The sequence below is a fragment of the Arachis hypogaea genome, chromosome 5, assembly GCF_003086295.3.
Source record: "Arachis hypogaea cultivar Tifrunner chromosome 5, arahy.Tifrunner.gnm2.J5K5, whole genome shotgun sequence".
Lineage (NCBI taxonomy): Eukaryota > Viridiplantae > Streptophyta > Magnoliopsida > Fabales > Fabaceae > Arachis > Arachis hypogaea.
In genome coordinates, this window is record NC_092040.1 from 108,726,368 (window position 1) to 108,743,264 (window position 16,897).

Below are 16,897 nucleotides of genomic sequence, written 5' to 3' on the forward strand. Positions count from 1 at the left end.
TGATAATGGTTGCAGTTAAGAACTGAAAAAGGCCTAAACTAAAACACCTTTAGGACACTGTGGACTCAGGTGTCCTAAACCATTTCGCTTTGTTATCTTTTGGCAAAACTGGTTTGAGGGACAGAAGTGTATAACCGCAATCATAATTTGGGATCATTCGTCTTTTATTTTCATTTTCGGTTTTATTTTATTTATTCTTCGTTGGAGGTTTGGATAGGGTGATTTGATACCAAGTGATTTACCCAAAAGAAGATAAACAGCAGAATACAAAGCCGTGTGGCCATCAACTTGAAACGATCAGCATATAATACAAGAATATTACACTGTTCCCCGAAGCACAAACAACAAAAAGGGGAGCGTGAAAACTAGATACAAGATGATACATAACCATGTTAGTGTTTTCCTTGAATCGCCTGGTTAGCACGATTCTAAATATACGAACCGCCAACGCAATTACACATCATTAATGCTGAAAAAATAAGCAAGGGCATGCATATGAACACAAGGTGGAAGCAATATTATATCTAACTTAACTGCCAGCGCTAGAGTTCAGAAAGAATGGCTGGAATATAATGTGATAACTCCGCGGTCAGGGACTGGAATCCATTTACAAGTTGTGTGTGGAAATCCTGATCTTCCTCGCCAATCAATCTGAAATGCACTCGGATGGCGCGCTTACAAACAGCCATGAACTCAAGAAGTGCAGCTATAAGCTGCTGCAGTTCCTGTGAACGCAACCTCGTTGCAGGTTCCCCAGACAAAAAGGCAGTGCAGACACTCAAGACTCCGCTATTGACCTGCACAAGTAGTTATGTTGTCAGAAACAAGAAATATATGCGACAATTATATTTGGGATTCGACCCAATTAGTAACCACCAAGGCTTCAAATTAAATAGGGTTATCAGATTGCACTCAGAAAATGATCTGGTAATAAGCACCACATTTTTTTGGGTCATTAGCACGACTTATTCTACATACTTGTACTGCAACGCTGCCTTGCAGGATCCTCTGTAGAGACTGTAGTCTGGGAAGTTGATCACCCTCCGAACTACGAGGCTCTTCAAGTTCATTTCTTAATGCAGCTGTTCGTGTTTCAATCATTCCAATTGCATTCTCTACAGGAGAGAATTCAAGTGACTCGGATTTAGTTACCAAAAGCCTATTTACTAAAGCTGGAAATGAACCCTCAGTCTGAAGTACAGTGCGTCTCTTCCACTGGTCTTCCAATCCACCTTGAGTCTTGCCATTTTTTGTGAAGGGCGTATCAAACAAAAACCGGTCAAATACTCGAGCTCGCACACTCCCAGTAGAAAGGGAGAAAATTCTCTCTCTTCTGCTTCCTAAATCCTCATCTTCCATGACCGGATCAACTGCAGTAATCTGAAGGTAGCAGACACCAGGTTGTAACTCCTCTGACTTTACTTGTCTAGAGTCCGGTATAATATGTAAAGTGTGATTACCATCCATCCTAGACTCATATATGTGACTAAGTTTTTCCATGATGTCACCTAGACGTATATCACGAGGCTCGCGATATACATACTCTTTTTTGTCGAGTTTCCCAAATCTGTCACCGTAAAACCCAACCCTGTAGTATGTTGCATCAGTAAATGGAATTGGACTAGATTCCTGTCCAACTATTGACTCATAGATATTGGTAAGCAGTGTGTGACATTTAGCCAGCTGTCCGTATGCCCTCCTGCTTTTATAAACTGGGATCACAAGTTCCAGAATGCTTGCACAGAAATGGAAAAGTTCAGCTTGTAAGAAGAGCTTATTAGCAAGCTGAAGATACTTTACAGCAGAGTCAACTGTCAGTTTAGAAGCACCATATCCCTCTACCTCTGCTGCAGAGGCTTCTGAGGAGATTTCACTGCTGACCATAGGGCAAATCTTTCGCAAAGCAGCAACATGGTCTTTGCTCCAAACACCATCATTTCTGGCAACAAGGGCCTGCGTCAAAATAACAAGAGAATGATCCCACAAAAAAAAAAGGGTAACTCTGCAACTCAGATTAAGCTTTCAGCTATCCTATCCCCATGCTCCCTCCCAGATGAAAAAGAACGAGGCCTATCATTTGCATTCTCAAAAATGTTCAGATTATTCATAGGGGCCATGTTAAAAATAAATAAATAAACAATTATAGACTCAATTTCATGTTTCTAAACCATATAAGCATATACAAAAGTAGGTAAAATAATAACGCTAACAAATCAGTTTCTGCTAAAGTAAAATTCACCAGCTCAAAATGGGCAATGGTGCTTACTTGGTTTCAATTTGCATTTTCATTTCCTGATTTTAGAAATTGCAAAGAAAATAAAAAGCAAACAATAAAATCTTGTTACCCATTTTAACTATTTCTTACTTTTTTTTCAATATAAGTTGTTCAGTGTTTTTACCATTTCCTTCACAAACTAGGGAAATGAAATGGGCTCAAATGGAAACTAGAAACAAACTGGTAACTTTGCATTTCTTAGCAACACCATTATAAATCATGAAGAGACTGGCTACACTGTTGACTAAGGAAATTATTAAATAAACTCTGGTTAAATTCACTGGATATCAAATCCCTGCGAAGAATGAAGAATATATATTCATTTCGTAGGCCAAAACAAAGCACTTTCTCTGAACCTTCAACATGCTCATCACCATCATTGTACATCACATAAAAATATTAGATTGCACTTTGCGTATGTAAACAACACATATCTCTACCTGCATAACAACACCAGCGACAGCTACTGCACACTGAGCAGCTTCAGCCCATGACTGCATTTCCTGGTGCGCATCACAGAGATGAAGCAACCACATAATGTGAAGATCAGGGACTGGAGCAAACGCCATTGCCAGTTTATAGAAGCTTTCTGCAGCAGCATACCTATCCATACTCATCACAGGGGCCTGAAAGAGAGAGATTAAGTAAATTCACTGAAAACCATAAAAAATGATGTGATGATAAGGAACCAAATGGGCAGAGGTTCACTCCAATTCCATCATTATACGGAGACAAGTAAACCAGTATGATTCACTTTCACTACAAAAGCTAATTCTCTCTCCTTATCCAATGAAAGAATGGCTTGTTTGTTTGGTCATTTCATTTTCAAACTGCATTTCAATTAATCACATACCTAGGATACATGCTATCAAAACCTAATTATAACCTTATCCACATTTCACCTAATCCATTTCACATTTAAAAAAAAATATGACTATTGTGTCAAGAGCATGAAAAGCATATGATGAAGGTGCAAGTGAAGTGTACAAATGAGGACACTTTGACAACATAAAATGAAGCAAATAAGTTGCCAAAAGCCAAAGTCTTGTATACAACCAAACCATCAAATTCCATCAACTAATGTTATTTATTTCAAAAAGTGTTTATTTTTTATGTACTTATTGTCTTAATAAACCAATATGCTAACACCAACCATAGATTAAAAATGAAAAATTTAACGATTAAGATTTACTTTTATATCCATTTCTAATTAAAGTTTTCACATTATTAACATCTCCATGTGAGGGATGACTTGACTTTTAATGAAGGAAAAAAGATCTATTATGGATAATCCTATGAATGAAAGGAAACAAGATATTATCTCTAAACCATAAATATATTGCAGAGGTGACTTAGTATTGAAAATAGTGAACCTAGCCCAACATCAACAAATTCCAAAAATTAGGAATAGTTAACACTTACCAATAGTGCATGCTCCAAACTAGCATCAAGGGCCAAAAGAAGACTGTTGGACAGATATGTCACCTCTGACCAGGACCACCTATTCTCTGTCATTTTATCTGGTATGGTCAGAAGAGTAGTCTCAGGTAATCCACACTCATATAATAGGGAAGCACTTTTAGTCTCATCCTTCACTTCATCCAATGACTTTCTAAGTCGCCGTGCTTCACCACTTTCTTCTAGGCTTCCATCAGATCTCATCTGAGTAACTTGCACATCAGACATTAGCTCTGATAATGTGATAATCAACATGACTCTCAACCTTGCTGTCTGCATAAAGAAATAAAAAGAACTCTGCAAAAATAGTAGAAACCAAAAGCAAGTGTTTGATCAGTATAAAATAACGGGTGCAATAACCTATTAAAATTTAAAGAGATGAAAACATACCCTCACAAGTATTTGAAGCCCAACGACTGCCCTTTTCCTGATGTTCTCATTTCGGAAAACTGCAAGCCGAAGAAGATGGAAAGTGACTTGCTTTAGAAAACGATCATTTTCCCTCGCCATCAGAGTTGCCCCGTGTAAATCAAAAACACAATTAAATATAGGAAAAAATGCTTTCCAAAATGTCAGTGGCTGATTTCTAGATAAAAAGCTCATGAATACAGCAGTGATGCAATCCAGTTTTCCATAATCAGTAGCAATGCTGTGAGAGGCTGCCATCATGGAGAATTTTTCAGTCATTTCCAAAACCTGAAGGCTGACGGAAGCACTCAAATTTTCCTCCCAAAGTTCCTGCCATATATAGAGAACCAAAGAATAATATAAGTTTCCTCATTCTTTTTGCTTCCCAATTATGTGTTAGCTTTTTTAGGCTCCTATATAAGAGAGTTTCTTTTCCATTGGGAATTTACAAAAAACAATTCATGAATATTATATTTTATCTTGAACAAAAAGATACCAATTTCTGTCTCAAAAGTGGATGTAAAGATTCTCTGAGTGCTTGAGCAGAAGGTCCAATCCTAGAAGACTGTGCTTGAGCTAGTGCTTCTCTTAAAGAATAAGGCTGGCTGGGGGAACTTAACTGGGAATTCACTCTCTGCCATAAATAGCCATTATCGGGTGTTCCCTGAGGCTGCCAGAAAAATTCAATGCATTAGATGCACGAAATGGAATGACCTACATGTACTCAAGCTAAAGATAAGGCAACAAATCAAGCAGCAACTTGCAACAAACAATAATATACACCAAATATCAGAGAATAGTAGCTAAGCAGAATTGTACTCACCCTTACTTCCTGTCTAGAGGCCTCAGACAAATAGCTGTTAATTGCAGGAGAGAGTCTATCAGAGTATTTCGGGGAAGCAGGTGCCTCCCCTACAGGGTTGCGAGAACTGGAGCCAAGTAGCATTCCATCAGCAGGTTTTTTGTGCTGTAAAAGTAGAAAGAGTTAAGAAAGCAATCATGACAATTAAAAAGAACAAGACTATAACCAAAACAAAGAGAAATTAGCTTCACAAAAGTAACCTCAAATAGCAATAAGCATTCCTCCATAAGCTTGAAAAACAATCTTGTCCGGGCAATGCTTTGCTGCCATGCCTTCACAAGTGATCCATCATCAAGGTTTCTAACTATTTGTAAAATCACAATTGCCACTTCACGCTTCTCAACAGAATTCAGGTTGTAGAAAACAGGCATTTCATCTAAAATCTGAAAAGTCCAAGAACACATTGGAAAAATTGATTGTCTTGGAACAAAAATGAAAGAAAAATGATAAAAACTTATTTTATATACAAAGAAGTGAGCAGATATGCTTTTTGCCCCCTTTCTGACAGAAGACATTATTGATGTGAAAGAAAAGATAACATCATAATAAGAAAGCTTAAGAAAGTAACGCTGATCTTAAGGGATTGCTTTATTAACAAGGAATGCAAATCTCCTTGCATATCTATTATAACATATTAAAAGAGAGCCCAAAGTAGTGTTATGGTAAATGAATGACACATAAGGTTTTAAGTTTCATATAAAATTTCCTTTTCATCTATTGCAATAACATAGATAAAAACATCTATCTTAGAACTACATTTATACTACCATAGATAATAGCATCTATATAATCAATCTAACATTAATCTCATAATTTCACGTACTAATTTATCTAATTCTACAAAGAAAAAATATAGTATAAAAAATGTTAATTCATATCAATGGTCTAAATTCTAATACTACATATCTTATTTGGAGAATAAATTTTATTTTATAATTATCTATTTATTTATTTATCTATCTATCAATTTGTTCATAATATATAAAAAGAAAAATCAAGTAATATTGTCACATATTAGATAACTTCTCATATTATCACAAACATTTTAGTGAAACTGTCATTTATAGTTTTCTATTATCACATCAGTTTATTTTTCTCATTATAGATTGGGTGATGAAACATAATTCATCCTCTCTTTTTATTCTCACTTCTATTCATGTTTACTATAGAAATCAACATTCACTTCACACATCTTCATTATCTCTTCACACATCTTCATTATCTCCTCTCAAATAATCTAATGCCTCACTCTTTCTCCTCTATCCTTGCTAATGTTTCGCACAATTATTTGAAAGATTTGGTTGATGACCACAGTTTTTTTTATTTTAGTTTTTGATAAACAATTTGCTCATTATAGATTGGGTGATGAACTCCTAAAACACTATAAATTTATGATTTTTTTACGATGTTTTTTAAGTTTTCTTTTTCTGTTTTTGATCTAATTGTGTTTATCAATTATATATTGTCTTTGTCACTTATATATCAATTTTTTTCAACAATTTACATTTTTTAATACTATTTAGTTGTAATAATAATGTTGAAAATGCATGATGTCATGATCCATGAAAATATGGATGTTATTTTTAGTTATTGAAACATTATATTCATATTTGCATTACACCTCTTCAACTAATAGTTTCATTCTTGCACTATAGTATTTAAGTTTGCTAGAAATATGTATGTATTGATGAACTCCTTCAAACTCTAGAATATATAATATCCTTACAATTTTATTTAGGTTTAATATTAATTTTTAAGATTTTTTATTAAATAGTTCATATATATAAAAATTAATTCATTTTAATTCCACACAACACAGGTTCAAATATAGTCTAACATAGAAAGGCTTTTAAAGAACACTAGAACAAGCAGAACATCATAGAAGAAAGAAAACCCAATCCAAATGTTCTCTTGAGAGGAAGTCCCTTGAAATGCTGCCATTCCTTTCCAGCATATGACACCAGATAATAGCAAAATCTTGAGCACTTTCACAGAACCTTAGATTGTTTATGAAAACCCAGACACCCTTATTGTAATTGGAGAAAATGCTAGAGCTCATTATGGCTGACCAGGGTTAGAATACTTTCCAGAACTCAATCCAAAGATAATTTGATAAATGAAAAAGAAATAAGCTGTCCTCAATTTGGAGTAAGAAAAAGTCCCTGGTCTTTTGGATTTGACCTTTGCTTTCTTCCAAAATGATTGGCATATTATTCAAGAAAGCTACTGATCAAAGACAGTTGGGATTTGTTGAATAGTGTCATGGATGAGAAAGTGAGTGGGATGAGATGGAAAAGTGGATTTTCGGATGCCTGTTTCAGAAGCTCCATGCCTCCATTCTCTGTTTAGAAGTTTCATATAGCTACATTCTCTCCTTATCTAAACCTTGATGATCTGTGGCTAGTGAATGAGTCTCAAGTTTTTAGTACCCACTATCTTTGGTGGAGCGGCTACCACAACCCAGTACATAATTTTGGGGCCAGAACTGTCCACGATAAACTACAACGAGCTTATTGTGATTCTGAGCCAACAAAAATACCCCTAGAATTTAAAACATATTAAGGTTTCTAAAATAAAAATGTTTGGACTTTTTGAATATCACAATAATAAATTAGAAAACACCATAAAGAGGAATTACTGCTCGGAGGATTATAACATTGTGAAATAATTACACTATATAAGGTAAATGAAATGGGGAAAATGCGAACATCCACAAATTTGGTTTATATTGACACAAGAACTAAAGCAGATTCAACTAAAAGGAAAAGTAAAAAAATCTTACACACCTGTCCAATAAGAGGGAAATATAGCTGAGCGATATACAACTTATCTTCAGGCTTCTGGTACCTCACATCAAACTCATGCTTGCACAACAGCACTACCAGGATTCTTGCTGCCTACAGATGCAGACACAAACATGTTACCAATCATACAAACTAGTCTTACTATTATACATATTTATAAGAAATTTAAGCTGAAAATGCACATACAAAAGATATAGCTTTCATCATGTAGAAAAATATCAAGACAACTCTACTCTAACTAAACTCACCTTTGCCCGTAAAGACAAATCTTCATGATCCCATGTAAGAAAGAGTTCTTGTATTAATACAGAAGAAAGGTAGTTCCTAAAACACAAGATATATTCAAGGTATTATTCAATAAGTTCCAGAAAACGTTTTGCATAAAAACAATATAGATTAATTTCATGCCAACTGAAAGAAAGAACAGCCAATCAGATAGGTCAACAAAGACAGTCATCGCTAGTGAATAAGATTGTTTATGTAAACATAGCTAACAACCTCATTATAAACCATGACACGTCATCAATAACAATGCAGATGATGCCATACAGAAGCAATCAAAACAAGCACTATACCAAATGAACTACCTATCTGAAGGGTCTCTCCCAGGCATTTCCACAAATAGATCATGATCACAAATGATTTGCAGAAAGGTAAGTTTGCACTCGTGAAGCACTGATTGGCATACACCAGAGAACTTATCGAGATATAATGATACCTACAATAGACATTAAGCTTTGCATTAAGACACAACCAGAGGAAGATACACTGAAAGCAATTGAAAAGAATTTTGTATGCACAAGCTAAAGAGATGTAATGCTTCAATGTAAAATAAAAAATTATTAATATCTCTCATTATTGAATCACTTATCTGCAATGCAAATGTAAATTACAGATTCAATTACATGGAAAGTGAATTTATATTATCTACTATCCACTTCGCAACATATCACATTCGTAATGTAACAGTGAAAGAAATATATATGATCTAAAGTGTATCGTTGAGATCTCTTAAGATTAATTTTCATATTTAAATTTCATGATTATTTCCTTATCTAATTAGGATTAGGAGTCTAATATGATTATATATAAGGATTAGGATTTTGTCTATCATCACATACTATCATATTGAAAAGTTTCATAGTATTCATAGCCTTAACTTCTCTTTTCTTCCTCGCCTTTCTAAAACTTACAATCTCAAGCAAACATAATGTCAGAAACATCAGTGTATTAAAATACTACAACATAGTCAACAAATGTCCTCTCAGTAAAAAGTAGGAATCAGAACAAATCCCATTTCCGAATAATACAAAAAATAAGAACGGACTCTTCCTACTTGTCATATATAGCAAGACAGACAGGAACAACAACATACCAACTCGAAAACTTGACGAGGCTCAACAATGGATAGAAGATCATAACAGAAAAAGGCCAAACTACTGTTCAAGCGCTTTGCCAAACTTAAACCCTTCTTACAACGTTCATGCACCTCAGTAAGAAGGCAATCATACAACTGCATTATACATCTAAATACACCATCCTTCAGCTGCATTGGTGGTATATCTTCTCCTTTTGAACAAAAATGAAAGAAAGATTAAGAACAAAATTCAAGCAAGTACCCAATACAATCCAATATATTATGAAATTTTGATGTCGTTAATTTTAAACACAGAATTTTGAAAAATAGACGACTAATCTCTCCAGTGAATCACATATAAAATCAGCAATGCGAAAAAGCATGCTAGATATAGCAAAACTGTTTACATCTGATAAAGCTAAATAAGAAGTCCTTGTTTTCTACCGTAAAGCCTGTATGCATTTTGGCAAAAATGGTTCCCCACTTTCCATGGTAACTCACAAATTGCAATGGTATCAGAACCAGGTTGTCGGTGGCATGGAAAGGCTACCTATAGGTTGGATTAAGGCGAATACCAGCTTCAGCTGATTGTCGAGTGGCCAATGTTGAGTCAATGCAATGTTGACACAGTGAATTCACCAGGACGTAGGCCCTCCAGGGGCGGTCTATTGATAGGGACTGCCCAAAATCCCACATCAAGTAGTATGGAATGCTTCACGTTGTATTTAACGAGAGAGGTTCTTCCCTCTTATCTGTTAGCTTTAGCTTTTAAGGTGTGGTTCCCCACTTTCCGTTTGTACTTGGCAAAAACGAGATTTTCAACCCATGGCTCTACCCTTCGCCTTCACGCCTGACTTTGCATCTTTGCTACTACCTGTTAGCATCACGTCTGCCTTTGCCTCTGTGCCACAAATCCACCGTTACAGCCTCTGCTTTGCATCATGCCTGCCTAGTTCCTACGCCTCTGCCCCAGGTCCTCTGCCGCTGCCGTGTAACTCTCTCCCCATTTTTTATACAGTGGTGGTGGTGTAGGGTTATCATTGTAATGTAAGGGTAAAGCTGACATTTGACAGAAATGTGACAGTATTATATTGTGTCCATAGTAACGAAAGAAGATGTAAAATTATTCTTGTGTCAATGTTTCTGTGTCTTTGTCCTTTCTATCTCCATCTACAAACTAAATCCTAATTCTCCAAAGAGAGTAGAGGGGCCCAGTATCCAAAAAGGGAAAATACCACCTCCCTTACATTACATTAAAGTGGGGTGGGTATGAGAATTGAGGAGGATTCCTATATATATATATATATATATATATATAGAGAGAGAGAGAGAGAGAGAGAGAGAGAGAGAGAGAGAGAGCATGAGGGGAGTGAGAATCAGGCAGAGGGCATTGTGATTAGTGAGGCTACAACCAGAATTGAGAGGGACAGGCTCTTGAATCTCAACCATTGATACCTCAAATTTTCTTTCAGTAAATAATAAACATACTGGGAAATAGGGTGCGAGGAATCACTGATGTCACTCCATCTCCCTGCAGTTCTGGCATTGTTCCATTCCATTCCTCCTTACAACTTGGTACCAGTTGTTTCACAGTTTCAGCTTTGTGGTGACACAATACAGTTTCAGATAATGTTCCTCTCATTTTCCCTCACTTTCTTTCAGTTTCTATTTATGTAAGGTTTAAAGTAAAATTTTCTACACGGAAATACTTAATCCAGAAAAAAAAGTTCAACAGCTACCTATTGGAATACTATGATAAAAGAGGCGAGTCTTCTCCAATGCCATTGATTTAACAACTAGCTCCAGAAAAAACCATGCCATTGCCAAAACATCATCATACACAGGTCCAACACGGTAGCCTTTAGCCTGAAAAACAAACTCATTCTAGTAAACAACCTGAACAATATGAAGCCAAAATTTTTAAAAGATCATGCTGATGAATTGATTGTGCGTAATGATTGCGTAAATATGAAGCTCTACAACAATTAAACACACAAAAGCAACAGTAAAACATGTTGAAAAGGCCAGTAACTGAAACAATAGAATACTGCCAGCCATATTGTTGAAGACAAAAATTATGAACAGCTATCACAGCATTGAGGTCCATTTTAGGTTTAAAAACCAGACCGATCATTAAACTGGTAAAACTAGAGGTTCAAAGGTTTAAAGGTTGAATAAGGTTCAACCAAAGCTGAACTGCATATAATAAAATAATATATTTATGTATGAAATATATATCTTCCGACTTTTTTTGTATTTTATCTTTTCAAACCGGTTAACCACTAAAAAACGACAGATGGCACCGGTTTTTTGAACTGTTTTTTATCATTTCGCTAGCAACCTATTTTTGCCTTGAACCAGACCAGTCAGGTCGCCAGTTACTGGTTAACCCAATTGAATCAGTCGGTTCAGTCAGATTCCCGAAACAGTTTTTTCTTTATTATGGTAAATTTTACAATAGTGCAAGAGATTGGACAAATATTAGTCACGGACAAAAAAGTTTGACACACTAATGATATACTGCTACGTTATATATGATTGTTCTTGTAATAACTAAAATCATTTTAATCCCTGTTCCATTAAATTTGAAAAATATGTGGCTGGCTAAGAACGTTTTCAACTAAAAATGTAAGGAATAAAACAATTACCAATGAAAATTGCAAAAGGATAAAATAGAAGCATAATAGAAATTTTAGGTCCCCTGTAAATAGGTGGATACCATTAGAGAAAATCTAGACAATTTCCTCCCAACACACTCATATTAAGCCGGCTGATGCACAAATTGGTGAGCCATTGTTAAAATGCCCACCAGACGAACTTCCCACTTCATCTTGAACTCACCAAAACAGCATGTATGAACATGTGAGTAGCTGCTTTCTCAGTCATATTGAAATGAAACGGTATAACAATGATGGTTGTGATGATCACAAGGAACAACAGATAGATGAAGAGACATATGATAATGAACATTTCAGTACCTTACTTCGAGCCAGGCTTCCCCAAACAGTGGACAAACCAGGGTATACTGGTGGTTGACGACCACCAAAGTCATCAAAAGCATAATCAACATAGTTGACTAGAAAATGATTTCTTTCAGCATCATCAACTGATTCCTGCTGCACCCTACAATTTAAAAATACACATTATAGAACTTATTCAAAAGACTGTTAGAAGTTCTACGAACAAAATTTCTCACAGAAAACATCTATATCACAGCCAATCGCTGGCATTGTCAAATTACAACCAACAAGTCTCAAGATTCCATCCTCCCCTAAATGATACTCCACTGCCCTAACTAAATACAAGAGATTATATATGATCCTAGCAAGACCCTATCCTGAACTGGAACCAGAGAAGGGTTGCAAGGAGGGGAAAGAAAGGAAAACCAAAGCTTTCCAATATCTCAGCAGAACTGAAACAAAAATCCCTCTAAAAAGAGAACATGATCTAGCATGAAATGGCAGCCATTGTTTCATCGTTAAGATGTGTAGAAGAATAATTAAGTCAGAAGGATAAGAGATCCTCTTACAAGAGCCCAAAAAAAGACGAGCAAGCAATGAAACATAGCTTTCAAACTTCTCAATATATCGGAGGGGAAAATCCTCTCTAAATATAATGAGCTTTATGCAAATAGATACCAATATCTAATCATATACCACGAAACTTGCTGGTCTGAAAATCTATCACTAAAGGTGTGTATCACTCCAACCAAATGCTCCCAAAGGTAGTTATATTGCCCACTGCCACAAAGATTTTGCCTTTTTCCTACTATCCCCTGTTGTGTCCAACAATGGCTACAAATACTATATTGCCTTCCAAGTTTACCTGGGTTTATTTTCTCAAAGCCGGGTCTAAAGCCTTCTTAGCTTTTCTACAATTCAAAGCTGTTTGTTGAACCTTCAGCTTGGCAGCGAGACTAAAGCTGTAGAATAATATTGTGGAGGGGAATTTAGGCCAATATTTTTCACCAAGAGGACATTAATCATAGATTAACTTGCCCTCATACTCTCCATCAGAATGCTTAGTACATGCCTCAATGCCCGTCCTTTTGGGATGAGGCAATAGCAACCAAAACACACAATAAATAGACTGCCTCACCTTCCACCTTTCAATTCCCCTCTCCCTTTGAATGCTTGTTCCACAAGAAACCATTATTCCCAATTTAAGGCCTTCAGATGCCCTTGCTTCCCTTACAATAAACACAAGTTTGCCTTTCACTCATCGGAATGCATTTTCTGGGATATAGTTAATCACATAAGGGATTTAGGTGCCGAGATGTTAGTGGGAGATTTCTATTTCAAAAGATCACTTTTCCTGAAACTATGTTCCCCTACAAGGAGCAAATCACATCCTCTTCTTCCATTCCAAACACAAAGACTTCATGCATTTATCCTCTCACTTCTCTGCAGCCACAACCCATTATTCCTCCTACATCGCTGTCTCATCACTTTATCTGTGAGCTCAGCATCCTACCCCATCACAGATGCTGCATCATACTCCTGCTCGCTCAAACAGCCACCCTGCATCCCCAAATTTGCTTCATTCTGCATCAAAAACTCTGCATAACTCCCCTGCTACTGCTCACAATCTCCCTGCATCTCCATCTTTGAATCATAGTGCACCTCTACAGTTGCCGAATTCTGCTACCGCCAACACAGCACCCTCTAACCCACCAGTTACACATAACCCACCCTTGCTACCCTCACCACAACCTACAAATTCACCCATTGACAAACTCTCAAACATCTTCCTCGTCCTCTCTCACCTCCTCACCCAGCCCATACAAACCACCACCCTCACACACTCTAGTTTCCAGCACATAGACCCACTACTAGATCCATGATCCATGGCCTTCTTCCCACCCCCACCACCCATTCCAGACAACACAACACAAACCAAACACTAAACACATCAAGATAACCTCCCTTACCCCCCCCCCCCCTTTTTTTTCTCTCCTCACCCCTGGTACATGTAATTCCACCTGAACTGAGTCAGCAGGAATCGCTCTGGCCTGACCTCTGTGGGATGCTACAATGACAGAAGAATTTAGGCTCTTAATTGCACCTCAACTTAGTCCTTAGTTCCACTTCCTCCAAACCACAAGGTCATAGACTGTAAATGGGTTTTTAGAGTGAAGCAAAACCCAGATGGCAACATTAACAAGTTCAAGGTGCTTCTAGTTGTACATCCCACTCAGGAACAGCCAGCAGATATTCTTACTAAAGTTGTGTCTAAAGCAAAGTTTTTTACTTCAAGGAATAAGCTACTTACAGATTTTCAGAAATGCACAGTACCCAGTTTCAGTGATAATAATAGGATGACTTAGTGAAGTCTAGAGAAGAGTTAGTTATAATGGCAAAGCCAGCAAGGATAGGAAATCTGTGACAACTAACTTATGTATGAAAGGACTATTTTGCCCTTAGGACTAGCTACACAGCAGCCTATTCTCCCTTATAAATAAGCACAGAGCAGTGCCAAACTCACTCATAATACACTTTACACATTTTTGGAACTCTCTGAGTCTCTGAATTCTCTACTCAACTCTAACACTAGCCTGCCAATAGCTATTCTTTGAATTTTTGGCATATTGAAACCTCTGAGACAGCTTTCTTTTCTTTCCTGAAAGACACATTTATACTAATTTCCCAGATTAGCAAAAAACCCAAAACAGCATGCTTACCAAAAAAATGAACATTGCCACCACTTTTCTTGACATCATTACAAAAGACTTTTACCCATATATATACACCAAGAACCAAATGGATTGTGTGTGTTGTACAGCATCAACATATAAAGAAGTCACCAACAACATAGATAAAGTCCTTGCAAAATTATTACACCAGACGGCATCAAGAACAATAACCATATCCCGACCCTGACCATGACCATTAAAACCTTGTAATCAAATCTTCTATTCTTCTTTGTTATTATGGTTAAAAATGAAAAATAACATAAAACTCTTTGCCTTCACCATCAAAACTCTCCATGAACATTGAAGCTGAAGAGAAGGCTTTATCCTTAATCCTTGAAGGTGAGCACAACACGTTAGGTGCATCTCTACCCAATAACAATGTCTTTACAAAAACCTTGCTACTCTTTCTAACTTGTAGCTAAAGACATCCTTCATCTTTAAGCATCAGGTGAGGTTTAGACCAAAGGATCATCAATAAACAAGAACCTAAACTTGGCCATCAAACCTACCTTGCTGTAGCCCAGTGCACAGCATACAGCTAGAAGCAAATACTAAATATTGGTGTCTGCCACATGTTCCAGAAAAGGCCCATATTATGACAGCAGGTAAGATGACACGATCTCAGACCTCAGGTATCCATTAAGTGGATGCAGCGCTCCAGGACTCCAGCCACAAACTTTACACTGAGAACCACCCCACAGAAGAGGGGGATTTTGAAAATCAAATTTGACAGATCAAATTCACCAGGGCATCTGATACCACATTATATTTCATGTCATATTTTCCCCTATTTTCTGTCTGTGCTGGTTACAACTTACAACAGAAAATTGAACAATTTGCATATGTAATAACAGAGAGAAACTAACTTCCAGACTACGGACTGCTTCAATTCTCCCCTTTCTATATGTAATGCAGTTAGTTTTACTACTATCCACATAAATAAAATAAATTGCTAGGGAATTGTATCTCATGTTTTGCATACTTCAGTATGAAATTAGAAATGTACACCAGTTAAGGATCTTAGATGCAAATGCTGTGCTGAAAAGTGATATCTGATGTAAACAATGTCTCTACATGCAACCCTAGTGGTAGAAATAATTATAGGACAGAGTATAGAATAATAACCAAGAGCCCCTAAAACAAGCAAAAGGCCGTCTATAAGAACATATTAACTTATATGAATATATCACAAGTATAATTCAAACTAATATAAATACAATTCAAGTTAATATACACTTAGATGAAATAAAGGTAAAATACTAAATGGTCTACCTGGTAACAATGTTAACCATTGCACGGAAAGCTGCAACCTGACAACAATAAATATATGAATATAAAGTGAAACAAGCAAACAGCATGCAAAGAAAAGTAGTTTAAAAGTGCCTCGGTGAAATATATATGTTTTACAACATAAATAAAGGTATTTTATTAGACCCTTATAGATTGATATTAAATTTTGATGATATTCGGCATAGACTATGCTTAAGTTAGTCATGTGTGTGTGTACACAGTTGCGTGTGTGTGTTTCTACACACATACAAAATTGCAGCACCAAAGCACTTCTCAAATCTCAAATATATGGAAACAGAAAAAAGGACTGATGAGCAAACCTGGAGTGTTTCTCCCCCATTGCCAATAAGATGAAGCAGCATGTTTAGGATTGGGTGAAGAAACTGAAGTAAAGCAGTGGAATCAACATTCTTCAAACTATTAATAGCCTGAAATACGGATCAAAATAACTGAATCTTAATTAGGTACTTCAATAAAGGATGTAAGAGATGTATGAAATATAAACAAACTATAGCTTAAAATGGTTATACATAAAAGGTAAAGCACCCAACTAAAATCCAAAGTAGTGTAAGAATCAAACAATCAACAATGAACAACCTCATTCGAAAAATGACTAGACATTTGATTGCGGACCCTAATAGGATATGTCCTAGTAGAATAAGAACTAATTGTACACAACTACAATAAAGTGTTATCTCACTAAGTGGAGTCAGCCACATAGACCCAATAACGCCATTTCACCCTGTAATGT

The 16,897-nt window shown here is 36.4% G+C and overlaps 1 protein-coding gene across 3 annotated transcripts in view; it reads right to left on the reverse strand.

Moving 5' to 3' along the window:
• Positions 1-262: 262 nt before the first annotated feature.
• The window catches only part of LOC112802637 (guanine nucleotide exchange factor SPIKE 1), a 28,027-nt gene continuing 11,392 nt past the window's right edge, over positions 263-16,897 (reverse strand). For all 3 annotated transcript variants that reach the window (XM_025845933.3, XM_025845934.3, XM_025845932.3), the window contains 16 exons: positions 16,467-16,574; positions 16,129-16,166; positions 12,143-12,287; positions 10,904-11,030; positions 9,183-9,376; positions 8,395-8,525; positions 8,056-8,131; positions 7,790-7,900; positions 5,204-5,386; positions 4,965-5,108; positions 4,638-4,811; positions 4,124-4,471; positions 3,698-4,030; positions 2,716-2,901; positions 979-1,953; positions 263-797 (listed from right to left, as the gene is read on the reverse strand). In XM_025845933.3, the coding sequence (XP_025701718.1) occupies positions 543-797; positions 979-1,953; positions 2,716-2,901; positions 3,698-4,030; positions 4,124-4,471; positions 4,638-4,811; positions 4,965-5,108; positions 5,204-5,386; positions 7,790-7,900; positions 8,056-8,131; positions 8,395-8,525; positions 9,183-9,376; positions 10,904-11,030; positions 12,143-12,287; positions 16,129-16,166; positions 16,467-16,574 (3,528 nt within the window). In that variant the 3' untranslated portion in view covers positions 263-542. The remainder of the gene's footprint in view (positions 798-978; positions 1,954-2,715; positions 2,902-3,697; positions 4,031-4,123; positions 4,472-4,637; positions 4,812-4,964; positions 5,109-5,203; positions 5,387-7,789; positions 7,901-8,055; positions 8,132-8,394; positions 8,526-9,182; positions 9,377-10,903; positions 11,031-12,142; positions 12,288-16,128; positions 16,167-16,466; positions 16,575-16,897) is intronic.